Here is a 22,675-nt window from a genome sequence, read left to right on the forward strand (position 1 = left end):
AGTTGTAGTGTCTGGGGCCAGAGAGATACTACAACAGGTACTTACCTTGCCTGTGATCAACCCCGTTTTGATCCTAGGCACCAAATTTTGGTCCCTGGTACTGCATATAGACCCCAAGCACTGTTGGGAGTAAGCCCTGAGTACAGCCAGGCATGGGTCAATATCCAAAAAAGAAAAAATAACCGAAGTAGACATCAATAAATAGTACATCGGTACAGTGGAATCCTGTTAGCTGTTGAAGAATCAGCTAGGGGTTGGAGAGAAAGTACAAACTTGCACAGGTCAACCTGGGTTCTATGCCCAACACCACATAAGGTCCCTAGAGCACTGCTACTAGTGACCTCTGAACACAGAAGCAAGCTCTGAGTACTGCCAAGTGGACCCCGAAAGAAAAAAACGAGAAATGAACAGATTTTCAAGCTTTCCTCACTGGAAAATCTGAGAGCTTGGATTTGTCATCTTGTCTGCCACTAAGATTGAATACATAGTCATTCAATGAAACAAAATGCTTATTGAGGGCTACTATATGGCAGGTTGTAACACGTGATTATTATCAAATGGTTATCTTTGAGAGCAGGAGCACTTTTTTTTTCTTTTTGGGTCATACCCAGCGATGCACAGGAATTACTCCTGGTTCATGAACTCAGGAATTACTCCTGGCGGTGCTCGGGGGACCATATGGGATGCTGGGAATCGAACCTAGGTCGGCTGCGTGCAAGGCAAACGCCCAACCCGCTGTGCTATTGCTCCAGCCCCAGGAGCACTTCTTTTTACAGTCTCTACGCAACTTGAGTGCATATATCATCACACTAAATGCAATTAACATGTTGATTTTCATCTACACTTGTCTGGGAATATTCATCTATTGTCATTCTTCATCCGCCACCTGTGGGTATCGAAAGAGATACTCGTGTCGTGGGCGTAGGGGTCGGTCACAGGCATGGTTGAGGCGGGCGATGACAGTGGGTGGGGGATTTGGGAGGATGGAAAGCTGGCCAGCGCACCACAGAGACTAGGGGCCGCGTTCCTAGAGAGACGCCGAGGGGGCCGCACTCGGCTGCCCGGGCGGCAGGAAGAGAAGCCTCGAGCCCAGCCCCGCGGCGGCGCGCAGAGCTCGCGAGACTCGCGGGCCTCTAAAGGGGCAGCGGCGCTCACCTGTCGCGGCCGGAGCGGCGCCGTCCGAGGCGTCTTTGCCGGACTGTGGCCCGGCTTTGTGGGACGCCGGCCGCGCTTGTTGGCTTCAGGTAAGGGGGGGCGGGTGACGGGGAAGCGGGGCGCCCACCTCCCGCGGCGACCCTCGGGGACCGTTTTCTCTCAGGTGTGGGTGTTCGAGGTGACCGAGCCAAGGTGGGCCTCGGGGATTGACCCCGTTGGGGGGAAACAGTTTGTCAGCTCGCCAAGGAGGGTCCCCCCCGCACGAGAAGACGAACCCCCGAAGTCCGCTCAGAGGAGACGCGACGCATCGGGGCATCGAACCCCCGAGACCGGCCGCTTCGTGTCTTCGGTGTGGCCCGAGGTTCGCGCGCCCGGGCCGGAAGAGAACGACGCGCCCGAACCGACGGTGACTCGAGTGGACGCATCGGGGACGAGGAGAGCCCCGGGGAATCGGAGCTTCGTGCGGACCCGGAGCCCGGGGAAACGGCGCCTGGAAACGGAGCGGTCCGGGCTGAGTTGCCGCTTGGCGGGGCGCGGGTTCGAGAGTGGGGGTGGGGGTGGGGGTGTTGGGAATGCCGTGCAGGGGCGCCCGTGGACGAGAGTCGGGGACGCGAAACGCCCGTCCGAGCCAGAGATCGCGGGAACTGGGATGCTTGGCGCGAGGGAACCCAGAAGATGTGAACCGCGTCTCTCCCGTCCCCATTATCTATTGTTCCATTAATGAAAAAATTAAATAAAATAAAGACACGCAAACTCTATAAACAGTGGCTTAAAAGCCAGTGGAGCTTTTATTTATTTATTTATTTTTGGGTTTTTGAGTCACACCTGGCGATGCACAGGGCTTACTCCTGGCTCTGCACTCAGGAGTTACTCCTGGTGGTGCTCAGGGGACCATATGGGATGCTGGGAATCGAACCTGGGTTGGCCACATGCGAGGCAAAAGCCCTACCCGCTATGCTATCTCTCCATCCCTGCCAGTGGAGCTTTTAATTTGTCAACGATTCTGAGGGTTGAGCCTGTGGTTTGGTATTCTCCGCAGTGACCCACGTCCCCACATCAGCAGGTGAATCCGAATTGGTCCTTAGCTCGGGCCCCTGGTTCTCATCCTCATCCCTTGTTGGTTGAGGAGTTTGGGCTTCCTCACAGCAGTGGCAGTTTCCTGGCAGCCTGCCAAGGGCCACAGGCTTGCTTGCTGTATCGTTTCTCCTTTCTCTGTTGGTTAAAGCAAGTCATAGGCCAGCGCAGATTCCAGGGAAGGCCTGATAGACCCCATCTCTTGATGAGGAGAAGGGCAGAATCTCATCAGAAAAGGGAGTTGGGAATAGGAGACTGGAAACTGCAGTCAACCTCACCTGTGTTGAAGGGGAATCTTCAATGAGAGGAAACAGAGAAATTCCTTTTGAGAGTGTATCATCTGTCTATGGGCTGGGGCGATAGCACAACGGGTAGTGTTTGTCTTGCACCCGACCTGGGTTTGATTCCTGCGCCCCTCTTGGAGAGCCTGGCAAGCTACCGAGAGTATCTCACCCACCCTGCAAAGCCTGGCAAGCTCCCTGTGATGTATTTGATATGCCAGAAACAGTAACAACAAGTCTCGCAATTTGTTGTGAGATGTTACTGGTGCCTGCTCGAGCAAATTGATGAACAATGGGAGGATAGTGCTACAGGACAGTGCTATTATCTGTCTATGAAGGTAGCTTTCTGGCTTCACTCTTGGTACCATTATCCCTTCTCCCGAGCTTAGTATAACTGCTCTAGCATTCTTATTGTTAATCCTTCCTTCATATTCCTTACATCCCTTCCTCCCATGCTACACCCACTTTGGGTTCAGTACAATCTTCTGATCAATTGTTCTGGCTATATGAGCAGTTGCCTCAGTTTTTGACTATTGTGGGGACAAAACATGTCAGTATGTTAACATAGACTTCTGAGACTTTCATTGTTTTCAGATTACTGAGAAGTTCTTTTTTTTTTATTTTACAAAGTTGCTCATGATTGGGTTTCAGTTATACAATGTCCCAATACCTATTTCTTCATCAGTGTACATTTCCTACCACCAGAGTCCCCAGTTTTACTTCCACCACAACACAACACAACCCCCACAGACTGCCTCTATGACAGACACTACCTCTCTGTCTCTTCTCTCTCTCTCTTTCTTTCTCTCTCTCTCTCTCTCTCTCTCTTCCCCCCATCCCTTCCTCTCGCTCATGCTCTCACCCTCACTCTCTTTTCTTTCCTTTTGAGCATTATGCTTTGCAATACAGTTCTGAAAGTTTATCATGTTAAGGTAAAGGTAAAGGCCCTCCCGTTGATCGTCGATTTGCTCGAGCGGGCCCAGTGACGTCTCCACTGGAGACTTTGTTGTTACTGTGTCTGGCATATCGAATACTCTCGGTAGCTTGCCGGGCTCTCCGAGAGGGGCGGAGGAATCGAACTCGGGTCGGCCATGTTGGCCGCTTGTAAGGCAGACGCCCTACCCCCTGTGTGTTATCATGTATATATTCCTTTACTTCTTTACTGATCAGCTCTGCCTCCAGTGTATATTTGTAAAGACATTTCCGAAAACATTCCAGTCCTCAAAGCACATGTGAACTTCTTCCTAGGCTTTAAGCACAACATGGATGAAGCTCAGCTGCGCCCCCATCCGGAAAAGGAAGTTGGCTTTGGGAGAGTGAAGGAGGAAGATGTCAAATGGGAGCAGACATGCAGCTCCCAGGAGACCGGCACCCATACCCCAGAGCTTTGCCGCCTGTGCTTCCGACAGTTCTGCTATCAGGAGGTAGAAGGGCCCCGTGAGGCCCTGGCCCAACTCCGACAACTTTGCCATCGCTGGCTGCGGCCAGACACCCACACCAAGGAACAGATCCTGGAGCTGCTGGTGCTGGAGCAGTTCCTCAGCATCCTGCCCGGGGAGCTGCAGGCCCGGGTGCCCACTTACCCGCTGCAGAGTGGGGACGAGGTGGTGACTGTGCTGGAGAGTCTCAAGATGCCAGACACGGGAGACATGAAACAGCAGGTGTGTGTGTGTGTTTGATTCTCAAAGCAGCGATTCTGTGTTTGTCTCTTCTCCCTTTTTGCCATCTCTCCCCGGCACATAGCCCAGAGCCTGCCCCTTATGCATGCTGTCTGTGTTTGCACAGTGAATAGGAATCTGCTACTCTGTCTTAATGCTGCTAGTCTGGCATTCCCTGGAGAATGTCTCTCGGCTATGTGCTCCAATCCCTACCAGGATGCCTTTTCAAAATGGATCTTTTGTCTTCAGGTCTCTGACTATAACCAGGAACAGGTGCTGCACCTAGTGGTGACCGAATATCAAGGAACCTCTTTGGTAAATCAGAACCTCCAACTCCTGCCTAGGGTGACCACCCTGAAGTGTGAACCTCCAGAGCTTCCTAAGGAAAAGACCCCCGTAGTGAGTGGTGAGTGCCAGAGGGTGAGTTTAGTGAGGGCAGTAAGTGCAGATCCCAGACAAGTCCCCGATCTCTCAGTAAAAGCACCTCAAGTTTGTTTTGTTTTTTTCTAACCCCATATCTTAGTATTCTTAAAAGACTGAAAATTGTCAGTCTCAGAATTCTGAGATCCTTTTATCCAGCAATTAAGAGTTAGAAAGGAAAAAAACTCAACTTTAAATGGCCTTGTCCAGGGGCTGGAGTGATAGCACAGCAGCTAGGGTGTTTGCCTTGCACGCAGCCAACCCGGGTTCGATTCCCAGCATCCCATATGGTCCCCTGAGCACCACCAAGGGTAATCCTGAGTGCAGAGCCAGGTGTAACCCCTGTGCATCACCGGGTGTGACTCAAAAAGCTAAATAAATAAATGGGCTTGTCCAGGAAGAGAAGCTTTCAGCTGTAGTCATCTGCTATCTCTCCCACTTCTCTCCTTACCCTATATCTCTGTTCTGCTTTTCTAATTTTATACTTGTGCATGTTTCAGATATTTACTTGGTTACTGTATACTCAAGTCTATCTTTTCCTACACAGTAGCTTTTGGGGGAATGGGTGATTATTGTCAGTTCCTGTAGGACCACCAGCTTCCAACAATGGCCAGCCCATTCTCCAACCAATATCTTGCTGTGTGTGGTTGTTGTTTTTGTTTGTTTGTTTGTTTTTAAGTTTTTGGGCCATCCCTCTGCAATGCTCAGGGATTACTCCTGGTTCTGCACTCAGGAATTACCCCTGGTGGTGCTCGGGCCACCCTATATTATGGCAGGGATCCAACTGGGTCAGCTGCATGCAAGGCAAGTATCCTACTCACTGCACTGTCTCTCTAGTCCTACTAAGTATGTCCCTACTGAGTATTTTTTTTTCAATAGTTTTACAGAATATTTGAAAGACACAGAGATTTCCTGTATACCCACAAAGGCTCCCTATTACCAATTTTTTTTTCACTGCCATACCCCATAGTGTTCAGGGCTTATTCCTCTGTATTTAGGGATAACTCCTGGTGGTGCTTTCGAGACTATATGTGTTGATGGGAGACGAACTCAAGTTGGCCATATGCAAAACAAGCATCCTGCCTGCTGTAGTATATCTCTGGCCCAATTCTCATTCTTTTGTATTTTTCTCTTTTCACCTCCCGTGTCTTCTTTGCTTTGTCTCAGTCCTCTACTTCTCTGATCTGTGATTTATTACCAGCTGCTTCTTTCTTTCTCTTTGTCTCCATCAGTGATTTAAAATGTTTTCTTTATGTCAGTTTGATCAGCTCACTCTATAAGCACGTTTTGGGTTCATAAAACTGCTCAACCCAAACGTTGAGAATTGTCCAGCACTTAGAGTGTGATGTTTTGTCTTAGAGAGTAAAATGTGTCATAGCTCTTAGATGTTTAATGAATGTAAGATTTCGGGCCTGGGTTCCCCCACAGAGGGCACTCCTAAAGGCTGTGGTATCTTAATCAGGACTCTTCTCTCCTCAGGGCCTGCCACCCAGGGACCATCCCCTCTCCAGGAAGAAAACCTTAGAGACAGGACTGCAGGGGCAGAGTTGAACTCCGCCAGGTGCCAGGTGAGCAGCTTGCCCAGGCTCCTTCTCCCTCACCACCTACTCCTGGACTCACTCCTCATCCTTGGAAGTGTCTTGGTAGCACAATAAGAAGCAGCAGAGTAAGAAACTTGGTAGTGTTTCAGTAGCAGGAGTGTTCCCCTGCCTCCTCCTGGTTCAGAATATCACGATCACACTTGCCCCATCTAAGGAGCTCATGTTGATGGCAGGCTGCTACTTCATTCCTGAGCTCAGGAGCACATCTAGATCGCATGTGGAAGTGAGAGGTTGGATTTTTGCCCTTTGAGTCCATAAATTCCCTCCACTGGTTTGATTATTTGATGCTTGGTGACTGATCTTTTTTGGGGGCAAGGAGAATCCTCTATTGTTTTCCTCCCCAGCCTGAGAACCAGGACTCCCATCTGTTCTTTCATAGTTTCTTTTTGACACAGAGTCAATTAATATTTGTTGCTAATGATGATAAAAATTCAACATATATAAGATAAAAGTTTATCTCTCACAAAATGGGCCCTGATCCCACCCCCACCCTTCTGGTCTCCCTGGCCTTTATTCTCCCAGAGATTTAGTCCTTTACCTAGTGCTTTGTTTTTGTTTTTGTTTTTTTTTAAATCACTTAGAGGCTGGGTGATGACTCAAAAGACTGAAGTGCAAGCTTTGCATATGGAGTCCTGAGCTCTATCTTGAGGACTGCATGATTTATCAAACACTGCCAGGAGAACTTCCAAGCACCCAGCTGGAAGTACCTGAGCAATAATGTGGCCCCAAAGAAAAACAATTTATATGAAAGTCTTGAACCAGAGAGATAACTCAAGTGGTAGAACCTATACCTAGAATGTATAGAGCCTTAAATTCAATCCTGAGAGCTACATGGCCTCCCTGACTCACCCCAGGTATATCCTGAATGGCCCCCAAACACCATCCTGATGGGCTCAAGGGCTGACCCTTCAGACTCGTATCAGTGGGTCAAAGGCCTTGGCCCTTCGAGTGCCTTTGGTTGGGTGTAACTTCCATTTCAGCCCTCTGCAGCCACATCAACTGTCTCAAGACAGTCTTCATGGGATTTCTCAGTCCTGTTCTGTTGCTTCTTATTGGTTCCTTCCCCCCTCCCTACCATTCTCTCCATCTCATTTCCCTTCCCCATGCTGCTGATGTTGCTGCCATAACTGGGGTCTCATACATGCCAACTTGATGCTTATGCATCTGGATGTGCCCATTGGTGTTGCTTATCGGCTCACTGTGCTTGCATACTTGTGCTGCTTGCCATGGGTCACAGTCCTCATTTCCTCATGGAAATTCTGGTTGCCTTATTCCCATATATGCCCAGCAGCGGTCGTAATTCCTGGCTATGGGGTTCACACATCTTTTAATTTGGGTGCTCACTAGGGTCACACACCCTTGTGGTCCTTACACACAGCTGGCTGCAGTATAGCTGCAAATCACTTGTTTTGGAAATCCTTGTGATTCGAAGCTCACAAGGAGGAGCTTCTGTGATTGTGCTCAGTGCATGTGACAGCCCTGAGCTTGAACTCTACCATCAGCTAGCCACTGAGCCAATCTACCATGCCCCTCTAAATGGTCCTTAACCTTATCGGATCCAATGCCTTCTGCTCTCAACAAGTATTTTACCTTTCTGGAAATAAAGGTATTGAAAATAAAACTTGCCTATACGTGCTTTTTAATCAGCATAATTGTGTAATGTACTCTAATGGAGAAACAAAGAAAAAATAATTCAAAAAATGTAGCACATGGGCTGGGGAGATAGGTCAAGTGGTAAAGAGCATGTGACCATCATGTGTGCAGCCTTGAGTTTGGTCCCTAGGATGCATGACCCCCCCAGCGCCCTTAGAATGATCTGGTGACTCCTGACTACCATAGGTTCCTAGCGTCAATTCTTTATGTCTGCACCACCAGGCCAAGCATCAGGAGTGGCTCTGGGTGTTACCTCTATAAATAAAAGTGTATTTTTCTAATGCAAATTTATGGACATGATTATACCAGGAAAGGTAACAGTGTAACTAAATACTTGCACCCATGTATATATGTATACTCAATATTTTGATTTGTGGAAGAATAGGTTTGAAGAAAAAAAAGGGCAGTGCTTAGGTGAACAGTAAACTAAAGACTAAAGTATTGAATTAAATAATAAAAGACCAGATAGTATAAGAGAAATAGCCTTAATTGAAATTAGGCTTAATTGAAAAAGATACGTTGACGTATTAGCTGCATTGTACCTATGAATGTGATGATTTGGAAATAGCCTGTCTGATATAATCATGTTAGAGGATGTACAGGTTTTAACTCCAAGTTCACTATTTTTGCAAAGTAAAATCATCCTTTTGTAAATCATTCACCTTGGACTCAGTAGCATGAAATGAGTAATAGTGTCATTTTTTTGTGAAGTAAGTAATAATACGATTTTTTAGTTTGACATTATTAACTTAGGAGGTCAGGTATCTGTACTGACTAGCATTCCATAGGCAATCATTTAGCAAGTATACACATTAATTTAATCAGTGTATTATAAACAGATTATTGTTAATTATTGTTAATTGTTATTGTGTAATCCCATCAACGGCCAAGACTCAGAGACTATAAAAACCAGCTCCCAGAACCGACATCTTATTATGACATCTTATTATCTCATTCCTACTTTGGACAAACTGGCAGGCTACCGAATGTAGCCTGCCCACACGGCAGAGTCTGGCAAACTCCCCGTGGCGTACCCAATATGCCAAATACCAGTAACAATGATGGGTCTCATTCTCCTAAAGAGCCTTGAATATAATCTCAGGGCTAGGATGAAGGAGACATTGCTGGGGCCTGCTCGAGGCAATCGACAAATAACAGGATGATTTGTGATTTACAGCGGGTAGGGTGTTCGCCTTACAAGCGGCCAACATGGCCGATCCGAGTTCGATTCCTCTGCCCCTCTCGGAGAGCCCGGCAAGCTACCGAGAGTATTTGATATGCCAGACACAGTAACAATAAAGTCTCCAATGGAGACGTTACTGGGCCCGCTCGAGCAAATCGACGATCAACGGGAGGGCCTTTACCTTTTGTTAATTGAAAAATGTGTGTTCTCAAAAGTGTATGGGTGCTCTTGCCATGTGCATTCTGTGGCCATGAGCTGCTTCTCAACCCCAGCCTGCAGCCTCCAGACTCATGAAGGAGGGATTAGGGCTGCCGAACTGTTTGGTGATCAGTCTCCATTTATTCCCATCTCCATTCCCATTGCAAACTCACTGTGCCTGTCATTCCAGACTCTGCCTGTCCCTCGTGCTAATCTCCTCCAGTCTCCTATTCCTGTCTCCCTCTGGCCCAGTCTCACAGCCTAGTTACAGAGAACAATCCTCAAGGGTTGGGGGTAGCAATTACACATAGGTGAGATAGCACAATCAACCTATGTAAACTCCTTCCTTCCTGGGAAGCTTATTCTAAGACAGAGATCTCATCCTGCTAGGAGATCCACTCAAGGGCAGAATTTCATCTTAGAGCATATTTCTCCTTTCCTTACTTCATATCCATTTAAACAGTCATCTTAAACTTCTTAATAATATTTCAAATCATTTTGTATGGACACAGTAAGAGATATATTAAGCTTATAGGGTGGCTCCCCTGGGGACATCTAGCTGTACATCCCAGTCCTCAGACCAGATTAGCCAGCAGTCACTTCTCTTTGGTTTATGACAGAATTTGTTCATGACCAAGCTCTTAAGTTTTATGGCACTTGACCTGTCCCTTTTTGATGCCAGTGTAGCTTCCAGCTTGCCCTGGGTCCATCCAAGTCCCTTCGTTGAGATCCTGCATTTGGCATGCTAGTAACTAAGAGCAACTGAGGCTTAAGTCAAGTAAGTATGACAGATGCCCAGGAGTAAATATAATTCAGAGAAAATTAACTCCCAAGTTGCAAAAGCATAGCATTAACTGCCTTCCTGTGTGTATACAAAAAGGACATTGCTTTAAAGTAAACTGCAAAGGACATAAAGGAAAGAGAAAAGCAGTATTTCACTTCCAGATACAAAATTCAGAGATCTCTGAAGAATCTGACTTTACACATCACAGGTTCTGAGTAGGGGAAATGAGTGATAACAGAAAGGGGACGCAGAGCACAAAGGAGAAATTAAAGATGAATACTGAGGAAATAAGAGTGCTTCAGAAGCATTGCGATCGGTGTTACTCAGTAAACCTAAACTCCTAGTGGTGGAGGAGAAAAGACTGACCAATGTTATCCAACAGGAAGACTACCATGACTTTAAACCTTGAAATAATTACAAAAATTTTCTTTCATATAAATTGTACAAATTCCAGATGAGTTAAATGTTCATATGGATGTGTATATAACTGATCAGTCTAGGGAGTATCTGTTTAGGAAGAAATAAAATTGTTTCAATTTTATTTAATTTTACTTTCTGCATACAAAGAGAAAAATACTGTAACATATCAGCATATTTTCATTTTATCTTTATCTTTGTGATGTCAGCATATTACATATTTTGATTCCATTGAGAGATTTTTAAATTAATCCAGGGCATTTTTTTCAGATACTGAAAATGGAGACAGCATCACACACTGAATCAAGCCCTGGGAATCCACGTCCAATACGTTTGTGTAAGCGAATGCGAGCCACATCATCGAAATCATCAAGAAATTCAGTTATTCGATGTAATAATCCACCTAAATATGACCGTATCAGTCATGATAAAAAAAGTATTTTAATCAAATGTTATGAGGATGGTAGAACAGTGAACGAATCAGCCAAAATCTCTGGTATTAATAAAAATACTGCAAAATCCATCATTAAGCGATATAACAAAAATGGTGGTGTTTTAATAGAAAAAAAACGTGGTGGCAAGAGGAATATCAAATTAAATGCTTCAATATTAAGCAGAATTGGCCAAATAATTGAAGAAAATCCACGCATAACTTTAAAGGGAATTCGTGACAAGATTATTGAATCAGAACATACAGAATTAAGCACAAGTTCTATTAGAAATGGACTGAAACGGTTACAGTAAGCTGTACATCTTAACAGAATCATCATCAAAATGCAGAGAGAACAATTGAGATGTACTCTGAGGATATAAGAGATGAATTTTTCTCTTACTGTCCTAAAGGTTTAATCGCCAATAATTTAAAGGTGTGATCCAAACTTAATACACCAATTTGTGACTGTGCCAAAAATTAGAGGACAATCTTGTTTCCCTAGTTTTAACAATAAACATTTAAGGAATGATGTGGCATGAAGGAACTGCACATTCTACTGTTACTTCAAATATATTTTTGTGAATTTCTTTCGAGATTACTATGGAAATTGAGTGTTGTTAGTCTGGAATAAGTGTGATTGATTGTGGACAGTGTAAGCCTTCATAAAAACCAGGAAGTATGTGATCTTGTTGGTGAGACAAGACATACTTTATTATTTCTACCTCCATACTCTCCAGAGTTGATCCCTACTGAAGAAAATTTTTTCAGAAATTAAGCTCAGCATGAGAAATATTCTAGTTGACCTTCAAACCACAAACATGTAATAGATGTTATTAATCATTCTGTGGCAACTAATATACCTACAAATCACAATCACAAATCATCCTGTTATTCGTTGATTGCCTCGAGCAGGCCCCAGTAACGTCTCTTTCATCCTAGCCCTGAGATTATATTCAAGGCTCTTTAGGAGAATGAGACCCATCATTGTTACTGGTATTTGGCATATTGGGTACGCCACGGGGAGTTTGCCAGACTCTGCCGTGTGGGCAGGCTACATTCGGTAGCCTGCCAGTTTGTCCAAAGTAGGAATGAGATAATAAGATGTCATAATAAGATGCTGCATTCGCGGCCGTGCGGTTTTGGGAGCTGGTTTTTATAGTCTCTGGGCCTACTGGAGTTTGGAGGATCTGGGTGGAGGATGCCCGGCCCCAATCCAAGTAGGCTTGGAGATCTCGGCCCTGGAACCCGCGTGACTTTGTCCCTCTGCCAGTACCTTCATGTGTGCGGAGAGTGGTCTCAGCATGGTGGTAGCTGGTCCTGGAGGTCTTTGGCTGCCGGGGCCCTGGTCGGGGCGGGGAGGAAAGCTCAACCCGCTCCCCTCCAAGGGGCTCTGGCGAGGGCAGCCAGGCGCGGGGGCAGGAGACTGAATACACCTACAGATTGTCGTAATTATGAATGTATGTAAATAAGATTACTGTGAGCAGTGGCAAGTGAACCTTTATAATTGAGACTGTAAGTAAATATTTCTTATGTTAAATAAGTATTTTGTTTGTTATATATGCAATAAAATATTTTAACAATTACATCAGATTTATTTGTATTACAAAGCTTAAAAATGAGAAAAATTTTGTGGGAAATTTTTGTCAATAGGTTAAATTTGATTTACAAGAAGGTGAATTTGGAGTGCAAAATTATATTGGAAGCCAGGAGATAATATAGCAGTTAGGCAGTTAGGGTTTTTACCTAGCATATACCCAACCTGGTTTTGGTTTCTGGTGTCACGTGGAGTCCTTTAGCACTGCAGAGTCCAAGCAGCAGCGCATTCTGGGACCCTGGCATTGAACCTCTGGCCAATAGCCAAGAATCACCAGTGTGGCCCCAAGGTTTCCTGAGCACCACTTGGGAGGCTTCCAAAAATAAAAGTATTAAATGAGAATATGGTTTCAGGTAGGGCCTAATTTCAGCAGTTAGTGTACTTAGTACAATACTATGTGAAGACAGGCACACAGAGAGAAAGCCCTGTGACAGTAGAGGCTGACATTGGAGAACTGCCTCTACAAATCAAGCAACCTTGTGGGTTGGTGACAGCTCTTGAGCAGGGTGAGATGCGGGGTGAGATGCACCGACTATTCATTCCCCTCTTCCCAGGCCTTAAAAAGGTTGTGGTCCTGCCAAGGGGTTGGCACTACTATTTTGCAGTATGGTTTTCAACCTATTTCACAACTGTAGCCCTATTCATCACAGGGTGAAATCTAAGCGGCTGTATTTTGCCCTTTTTAGACATCACTGAAGACTGAAAATGAAGCATCCCAGGGCATTGTCCCAGAGGAGTGGCCACAAATAAGTCTGGCCCAGAGGAACCTGTGTGAGCTCAGCTGAGAAGGTTCCATGCCTCTGCCTGTATGTAAGAAGACTCAGCTGGTCCTGTCTTTGCTCACATTTTCCCATCTTTAATCCTAGCTTGGCCCTTGGAGCGCATGTTTCTCATATACCCTCAACCCCCTCTTTCCTCTTCTGGCCTCTGCCTCCAGACTTCTCTTGCAGTGGTGGTTTTTGGTCATTATCTTCTCCTGCTTATCACTCTGCTAATTCCAGTAATCTCACCACTCCTCCAGATTCCCAGAACCTTTCAATTGTGATTTTGCATTAATGTATTTGTGGTGCTATTTGTCATTTTGTTTTATGTTTTTAAAAACACTTTTATAGAGATACTGTGACAGACGATACAATTATACTTTCCATGCCTCTGTCAGTCCGATGCTTGCCTCCACCGTTGGCCCAAGGGCCCTTTCCAGCCAGCCCTCCCGAGCCTCCTAGACTGTAATCTCAAAATTTCCACTTCCAATGCCTTTGACCATTAGTCAATCCCTTACTATGTTTTGTTATATCTCAGATATGAGATTTTTTTCTTTTTATTGATGAGTTGGTGACACCTACATACATGTACATGAGTAAAGCTAAAATCCTAAAATTGTAAGACAATGGTGATTTGCCACTTTGAAACATGCTTTCATAACCTTGTTAATTGATCTTCCTTATTTTCTTCCCATACTGTTCGTTTCATGTGATTAATATGCAGCATTTTGGGGACACCTTTGATTTTGTTTGAAATTTGAACATCCCATTTTCTACTCGGAGTATCTTATTTCTAAATTCAGGTAACAAATGACATTTAAATTATTATTTTATTTTAGCTGAGGAAGCTAACACTAAAGATGAATTGTTTAATGCAAAGCAAGGATCTTTTGAAGAAATGCATCAGGGCTCTGAGGCCTCAGAAATACCCAGTAGGTAAGTGTTTTTGATCCTTAAGTGGAACAAGTCTACTGATAGGAAAATTGGAATGGACACAGAGAAACAGGTTGTCCCCAGACTATAACCCCTAGGATATTACAGGAAGAATACCACTCACTTCTGTGATCCTAAGAGGCGTCAGGCAAATAAGGTGATTAGAAAACCTTTAGTGGGTGCAATTGCCACTGAGAATCCCATCCTGATCCAGTCTCCTCCGCCTGCTCACTCTTCCCCAGTTCACTTATGTCTTTGTGGTCAAGGCAAGAGAAGACAGTGGTCAAAAGATTTAGTGAGAGACTACAGGAGAGGTGCCATTGTGATTAAAAAGAACTCTCAGAGCACCATGACATGTAGGACTGATGGGATTTTGCAACCTCCATCCAGAGTTTCCTGAACAAGGGCTGCAGAGATAGTACAGTTGTAGGGCACTTGCCCCACATACAGTCAACCTGGGGTTCATCTCCCACATTCCATATGGTTCCCCCAGCACTGCCAGGAGTAATTCCTGAGTGCAGAACCAGGAGTAAGCCCTGAGCAATGCTGGGTATGGCCCCCCAAATTTTTTTTAAAAAAGTATCCTGAACAAGAATCAAAAGGAAAGTAACTGATAAGTTTAAAGTAGCAAGTCCTCAGATAACATTTCATTATAAAGGTAATGAGAAAAAATAATACTTTGTAAAATACAGTAATTCAAACCACAATATTCTAAAATTTAAGAAAATATTATTGTTTCCATATTTGTTTATTTACAATAAAAATGATAAAGACCGGAAAATGATTCCATGAATTCTTGAACAAAATCAAAGGTTACAGTGCATGGTGCAAAAATTTTATCAGACTTCCTGAAAAAATGCTAAAGGAATACAAAATCCTGAAAATTGCTAGTGTTACTGGGCCTTGTGTATACTGTCTGTACATATAGACTTTGTTATTTCCTCTCCTTTTTCTTTTCTTTTTTCTTTTTTATTGAATCACCGTGAGATACAGTTACAAGTTTTCATGTTTAAGTTACAATCAAACACCCATCTCTCCACCAGTACACATTCCCTACCACCAGTGTCCCCAATATAACCACCCATTAAGCCCTCCCCCTGCCACCATGGCAGACAATTTTCCCCGTACTCTCTGTACTTTGGGGCATTATGGTTTGCAATACAGATACTGAGAGGTCACCATGTTTGGCACACATCTCCTATCCTAAACGATTCCTCCAATCATCATTGTGTTAGTGATCCCTTCTCTATTCCAGCTGCCCCAGCTCATGAGACAGGCTTCTAGCTATGGGGCAATATTCCTGGCCCTTTTGTCTACTGTCCTCAGGTGTCAGTCTCATGTTATTTTATATTCCACAAATGAGTGCAGTTCTTCTATGTCCTTCTCTTTCTGACTCATTTCACTTAGCATGATACTCTCCTTGTCTATCCACTTATAAGCAAATTTTATGACCATTTTTTCTAACAGCTGCGTAGTATTCCATTGTGTAGATATACCAAAGTTTCTTTAACCAGTCATCCGTTCTCGGGCACTCAGGTTGTTTCCAGATTCTGGCTATTGTGAACAATGCTGCAATGAACATATAGGTACAGATGTCATTTCTACTGTGCTTTTTTGCACCCTCAGGTTATATTCCCAGAAGTGGTATTGTGGTGTCATATGGAAGCTCAATTTCTAGTTTTTGAAAGAATGTCCATATTGTTTTCCAGAAAGGCTGGATCAGTTGGCATTCCCACCGACAGTGGAAGAGTGTTTCCTTTTTCCCCATATCCATGCCAACACTGGTTGCTTTTGTTGCCCTGTTCTTTTTCTTCCCCTTTGTTCACATTTGCTTGTCTCTTGCCACATCTCAGTAGCATCAGTATTTCAAGTTAAATTCAGATAAGTGTATTTGAGTTTACACACATTCTTACATAACATGCATCTTCATAACTCTTTCTAAAGGACAGTAGTAAATGAAATGCAAGTTTCTAAAATTAAAAGAGAGGTATCTCTTTTGTTTGTGTTTATTTTTTTTACGGGAGTGGGGAGGCCACTCCTGATGGTGCACAGGACTTACTCCCGGTTCTGTGCTCAGAGATCATTCCTGGTGAATCTCAGGAACCATGTAGGAGGCGAGGGATCAAACCTGGATCAGCCACATGCAAGGCAAGTGCCTTATCCACCGGACTCTCTCCAACACCCCAAAAGAGGAATCTATAACAATACTTTTTGTGGGGAGAGTGCCAGGAAAAATCCCAGGGTCTCCCATATTCAAGGCATCTGTTCTACCACCGAACTTGCCCCCAGCTGTGAAATAGCACTTTCCATTTTAGTAACTTTAACTTTTTTGTAAAATCCATAAAAATGGATTCAAGGGTAGTACTTTTGAGTTTCTGTTTTGTTTCAGTCCACTATGTCTGCCACATGAGTGAAAAACTAAAGAAACTAAGTCTCCATGTTGAGAAATTCTGTGGGAAGTGTGAGGGAATCCTATACATATAACCTCTCCTTGTTCAAGCTTAGTGCCAACGGGTAGGAAACTAGATGGCTCTGGAAAACTAAACCCACTGCTAACTACACTGGCTAACTGGTGCATGGAGGCAGAGGAATGCAGACCTCCTCTGCAGAGGCCACGTTCTACACACCAGCAAAGAGAAGAACAAATGGGGATAGAGCAATATTACAGCAGGGAGGGCACTTGCCTTGCCCAGGGCCAACCCAGGTTTGATCCCTGCCACCCCAGAAGGTCCCCCGAAGCCCACTAAGAGTGATCCCTGAGCTCAGAACCATAAGTAAACTCCAAGCACAGCCTGCCCAAACACAAAACAAGCAAACAAACAAAACCACAAAGGAGCACAAATGTGTAAAGTTTAAGAGAGCTTAGAGGAATGGGGTGTCCTGAAGAGGCCCTGAATCTCTCAGATTCAACAGTAAAATCACAACACATGATGAGGTGGGAAGAAGGATAAATTTTAGCACAGGTCTCCCTTCCCATGGAAAGCTGAAATAAGACTTAAAAGAATGTGTTAGTAGATTAATTGTGTACTAGTAAAATTACAAATTTTCATCTTAAATGTTCTTTTTCTTTCTCAGAGCTCATGCATCCCAGGTCCCTTGTGGTTGTACTGTGTCTCCTGAAGGGACAATGGCACATTTGAATGACCTGAATGCCATTACCAGGGCGACTCTTGGGCCCATATGCATGTCTCATATTTGGAATATGCCGCAGGAGACACTACCAGCGAAAGGAGAAAAAGGGACAAAGCCTAAGTGAGTGAACTGCTGCAAGGTCTTGCATTTTTGGTGACTCAGATGTGGGAAAACAATGCGCCTGAAACCCAGCCTGCTCAAAAAAGCTAAAGATGTCATATGTCCCAGCAAAAAAACTGGCCAACAGAAACATTAAACCAGCTTCCCAAACTGGTTAGCTTTGGATTCTGGACTTTTGACTCTCAAGAGTGAAAATTTGAATGCTGTAGAGTTCTTTGAATTATTTTTTGATGATGAAATATTCAGATTGGGACCAGAGCGATAGCACAGTGGGTAAGGGTGTGTGCCTTGCACGCGGTCAACCTGGGTTCGATCCCCAGCATCCCATATGGTCCCCCAAGCACTGCCAGGAGTTATTCCTGAGTGCAGAGCCAGGAATAAGCCCTGAACATCGCTGGGTGTGACCCAAAAAGCAAAAAAAAAAAAAAAAGGAAAAGAAAAATATTCAGATTGATTGTCAATGAAACAAATAATTATGCTTCTTTAATCTGACTCAACAATGGGAGCCCCATTCAGTAATGGTCAGGAACTTCTTGGCTTGGGAGTGACCCCTTGTGATGCTTGGGGTATTTAGAAATATTCTTAACATTTTGTTAAGCACAATTTTAGATATTCTGATAATCTAATTGTTCTATTGAAAACATTTAGAGGTTTTTTTGGTTGTTATGGTTATGATGGACTGGAGTAAAAGCACAGCAGGTAGGCGTTTGCCTTGCATGTGGAGGAATTTCTCCATCCCTCTCGCAGAGCCCTGCAAGCTACCAAGAGTATCCCGCCCGCATCCTGCCCGCATGGCAGAGCCTGGCAAGCTCCCCGTGGCGTATTCAATATGCCAAAAACAGAAACAACAAGTCTCACAATGGAGACATTACTGGTGCTCGCTCGAGCAAATCGGTGAACAACGGGAGGAGAGTGCTACTGTGCTACATGTTTACGATGTAATATGAAAACCAGTGGGGTAAGGTGCTTGAACATGGCCAATCTGGGTTCAGTCCCCAACATCCCATATGGTACCTTGAGCCTCTCAAGGAGCGATCCCTGAGCCCAGAGCCAGGAGTAAATCCCTGAGGACCACCAGGTTGGGTGTGTCCCCCAAAACAAAAAATAACTAAATCCAGCTTTGAATATAAAGGTTTAGTATATTTTTTTTCTCCCTTTGGTTTTTGGACCATACCCAGCAATGCTCAGGTCTCATACCTGGCTCTCAGCTCAGGGATCACCCCTGACAGGATTCTTGGGGACCATATGGGATACCAGGGATTGAACCTGGGTCAGCCACGTGAAAGACAAGTACCCTACTTACTAAACTATTTCTCCAGCCTCTAGCACAATATATATATTTTTAAATTTTTTGTTTATGAAGTAGTTCACAATATTTGATTACATTTAATATTCAAACACCAATCCACCACCATTACACCTTTCATCCACCATATTTCGAATGTTTCCATCCTTAACTCCAATCCCTGCCCCAAAGCAGAACCGAAATAATATATTTTGTGTTGTTTGTTATGAAAAAACCACTGAAAGTGCTACCAAAAAATGTATCCTTAAAGTAAAGACTGTGAAGATTGTTGTATTTCACCCAGGAGCCTTTAAGCCCTTCTATAAGAGAACACTAACATGTTGTTAAAGGTTGAGCCTTGTGTGCTTTTATATATTTTTATATAAATATATAATATAAATTGTATATAATTTATAAATTTTATATATAAAAATATATATATAAAAAAATTTCCCTCTAAGATTGGTTGCCTCCTGCTTGGAACCCCATCAGATGTGGTGTGGTACTCTTGGAGTATGGGTAGGGTGTGTCCTATGAAGTGATGGCCTCGAGGTCCAGGAATAGGTTCACTCTTGGCTGAGGCTCAACCCGAACGTGTGGAAAGCGGCCTTGAGCATGGCGGCTGTTGGGTTCTGGAGATTTTCAGCTGCTGAGGCTGGGTCCCTTGGGGCAGGGAGGGGTCTCATCCTCTGGTACACCCCTAGTGAAACAGCCTGGTACGGGGTTCAGCAGCACGTTTATGGCAAGATATACAATATATTTTTAATTGTTCTTTGGCAGAACTTTATTTCCTCTCTGAAAATTCCCATTTAGACTTTGAGAAAAGTATAATGAAAAAATAAGCAGAAGCTTAATACCCTATTCAATTTGAACTTCATACTTAAAATTCCACATACCATCATTGAATGGTATTCTTTTCAGGCGATGGGGAGTGGGGTGCCACACCCAGTTACTCTCAAGGCTTACTCTGGGCTCTGGGCTCAGGAATTACTCCTGGCAGTGTTGAGAGAACCATCTGGGATGATGCCATATGGGATCGAACTCAGGTCATACACATGCAAGGCAAGAACCCTATCCACTGCACTTTTCTCTAGCCCAATAACTGCACATTACTTATTAATAAATAAGTGTTGGACACTACCTCCACTTCCCAGCTGCCGCCACACTCCAGGATGCTTTGCGGCCGCACGACACATCATAAGACACTAAATACCCATCTTCCGGAATTGTCGTACCATATTTGATAGGGTTCAAATATGGTAACACCTACGAGGGAGATTAGAGATCGCCCCAAAAGTCTCTATCCCTCTCGGAAAGACTGGCAAGTTACCAAGAGTATTCTGCCCACACGGAAGAGCCTGGCAAGCTATCCATTGCGTATTCGATATGCCAAAACTAGTAACTACAACTGGTCTCATTCACCTGACCCTGAAGACTTCACCGACATGGCAGCACTGAGAAGGATGAGAAAGGAGAGGCCGATAAAATCTCAAGGTCGAACTAGGCTGCCACAACGAAGGGAGACAAAAATGATCATCTGTACTTTCAATGCACGTACGCTAGCGTCAGATGCATCCATCGAGGACCTGATGGTACAAGCGCGAATAATCATGTATGACATCATTGGTCTGACCGAGACAAGAAGGCACGAATCTCACCGTGCCATTTTCGACACTGGAGAAGAATTGTTCCTCGGAACATGCGATAAAAGAGGTGTGGGAGGCGTCGGTGTCCTTGTCAGCACAAACTTGGCTATGAACATTGATTCATTCAAATGCCTAACCACCCAAATCAGACGTTTACATTTGAATAGATGTGGCTCACTGCCGGCAGTTTCTATCTTCATTGTCTATGCACCAACATCTAATTATGATGGAGAAATTGAGAAGTTCTACGTGGAGCTGGAGAAGTTCTATAAAGAAGACCACACCTTCTACAAGATCATTATGGGTGATTTTTATGCCAAGATAGGACCGAGAAGATCAGCTAAAGAACTTCACATTGGGACCCATGGCCTAGAATGGAACGAACAGGGTGAGACACTGTCTGAGTTCATCATGTCAACCAAGACCATCCATGATAACTCACAGTTCCAGAAGGCAGAATCTAAACGTTGGACATGGGAGTCTCCCGGTGGACGATTCCACAATGAAATAGACCACATCATATTCAATCGACGGTTTTGCCTGACCAATGTCGCTGTTGTCCCAAAATTCCGAACGGGATCGGACCACCGTCTGCTTCGTGCAAAATTCTACTTCACAGAGCGGGGAGAAAGGGCTGCAAAGTTTAAAAAGAGAACTCCCAGAACGACCACCAACTAGGAGCTCTTTGGCACTATTGCGGCAATATGGGAAGATGCCATTGTTGACAACATTGACGAGGAATACGATCGACTGGTTCAGCACCTCCATGAATGTGCGAGGAACGCCAAGAGAGAGATAGCGACAAAAAAAGCCTGTCTTCGAAAACTCTTGAGCTTATTCGCCAGTGTGGTTTGGCGCATGCCTCAGGCAACCACAAGCTAACATCCGAGCTTGCAAAGCAATGCAGAGATGTGATCAAGGAAGACCTCAAAGAGAGAAGAGCAGAAGTGCTGGTAGATGCGGCAGAAGCCAGGAAAAGTATTTGTAACGCCCGCCTGTCCTTTGCCAACTACAAGACCAAGATGACTGCCCTCCGACGTCCTGATGGGTCCATCACATCCTCCAGAATGACAATGGAGAAGATTATCCATGACTTCTACTCAAATCTCTTCGATAGCCATGTCCACTTGCCAACATAACAAATTCCACAGGATGGATATGTCGTTCCCAACGTTCTCCCTTCCGAAATCCGACACGCCATTTCGTCGGTAAAGAAACAAACAGCACCCGGCCCAGACAAGGTCAGACCTGAACACCTGAAGAACCTGCCATCAGTACTCATCAATACATTGGCTCGGCTCTTCACTCGCTACCTGTCTGAATGCAAGGTTCCATCCCAATGGAAAACCAGCAGGACTGTACTACTTTTCAAGAAGGGAGACATCCATGACATTGGCAACTATCGCCCGATCTGCCTATTGTCTGTCATCTACAAGTTGTTCACTCAAGTCATCCTAAATAGGATTGGCAGAACACTAGATGAAGGACAACCATGCGAGCAAGCTGGGTTCCACAGAGGATTCAGCACCATCGACCATATCCACACAATAACCAAGCTCATTGAGGTTTCTCGGGAGTTCAAGATGCCGCTCTGTTTAACGTTCTTTGATTTAAAGAAGGCCTTTGATTCTGTTGAGATGGAAGCGGTCATTGAAGCCCTAGCCAATCAGGGCATTCAAGCCCAATACATCAAGATCCTCCATGAATTGTATTGCAGATTCACTACCAGGATCTCACCATTCTTCAAAGAAGTAATCATTGATGTTAAGAGAGGGGTTTGGCAGGGTGATACCATTTCACCGAAACTCTTCAGTGCCACTCTCGAGAACATCATGCGACGACTGGAATGGGAAGGAATGGGAGTGCAGATAGATTGTCGGCAACTACACCACCTCCGCTTTGCTGATGACATTGTTTTAATAACACCAAACATCAGCCAAGCGGCACAAATGCTGGCCAACTTTGACCATGAGTGTGGAAAGGTAGGACTACAGATCTTACGAAGACAATGTTTATGAGAAACAGCCTCGTTCCTGACGCCCCATTTGCTCTCAACGGAACGACCATCTCTGAATGCAACAGCTATGTGTACCTAGGTCGAGAAGTCAACATGACAAATGACCTGGCACCCGAGCTGCGCAGGAGGAAGAGAGCGGCTTGGAATGCCTTCAAGAACATTGAAGAAATAGCTAAGAGGACGAAGAACCTCTGGCTCCAGGCACATCTCTTTGATTCCACTGTTCTTCCTGCATTAACATATGCCTCAGAGACCTGGGCCTATGCACACAGGATGAGAACGCTATTCAGGTCTCCCAAAGAAGAATTGAAAGAGCTATGCTTGGAATAT

The 22,675-nt window shown here is 44.6% G+C and overlaps 1 protein-coding gene across 1 annotated transcript; it reads left to right on the forward strand.

Annotated features, from left to right (window-relative positions):
- The first annotated feature begins 1,058 nt into the window (after positions 1-1,058).
- Positions 1,059-13,311, forward strand: LOC130040465 (piggyBac transposable element-derived protein 1-like). Its single transcript, XM_056132545.1, has 3 exons — positions 1,059-1,244; positions 3,759-4,171; positions 13,138-13,311. The coding sequence occupies exons 2-3, from the start codon at positions 3,773-3,775 to the stop codon at positions 13,234-13,236; spliced, it is 498 nt and encodes a 165-aa protein (XP_055988520.1). The 5' UTR covers positions 1,059-1,244; positions 3,759-3,772; the 3' UTR covers positions 13,237-13,311.
- Positions 13,312-22,675: the final 9,364 nt, after the last annotated feature.

The sequence above is a fragment of the Sorex fumeus genome, unplaced genomic scaffold (genome assembly GCF_029834395.1).
Source record: "Sorex fumeus unplaced genomic scaffold, SorFum_2.1 ptg000094l, whole genome shotgun sequence".
NCBI lineage: Eukaryota > Metazoa > Chordata > Mammalia > Eulipotyphla > Soricidae > Sorex > Sorex fumeus.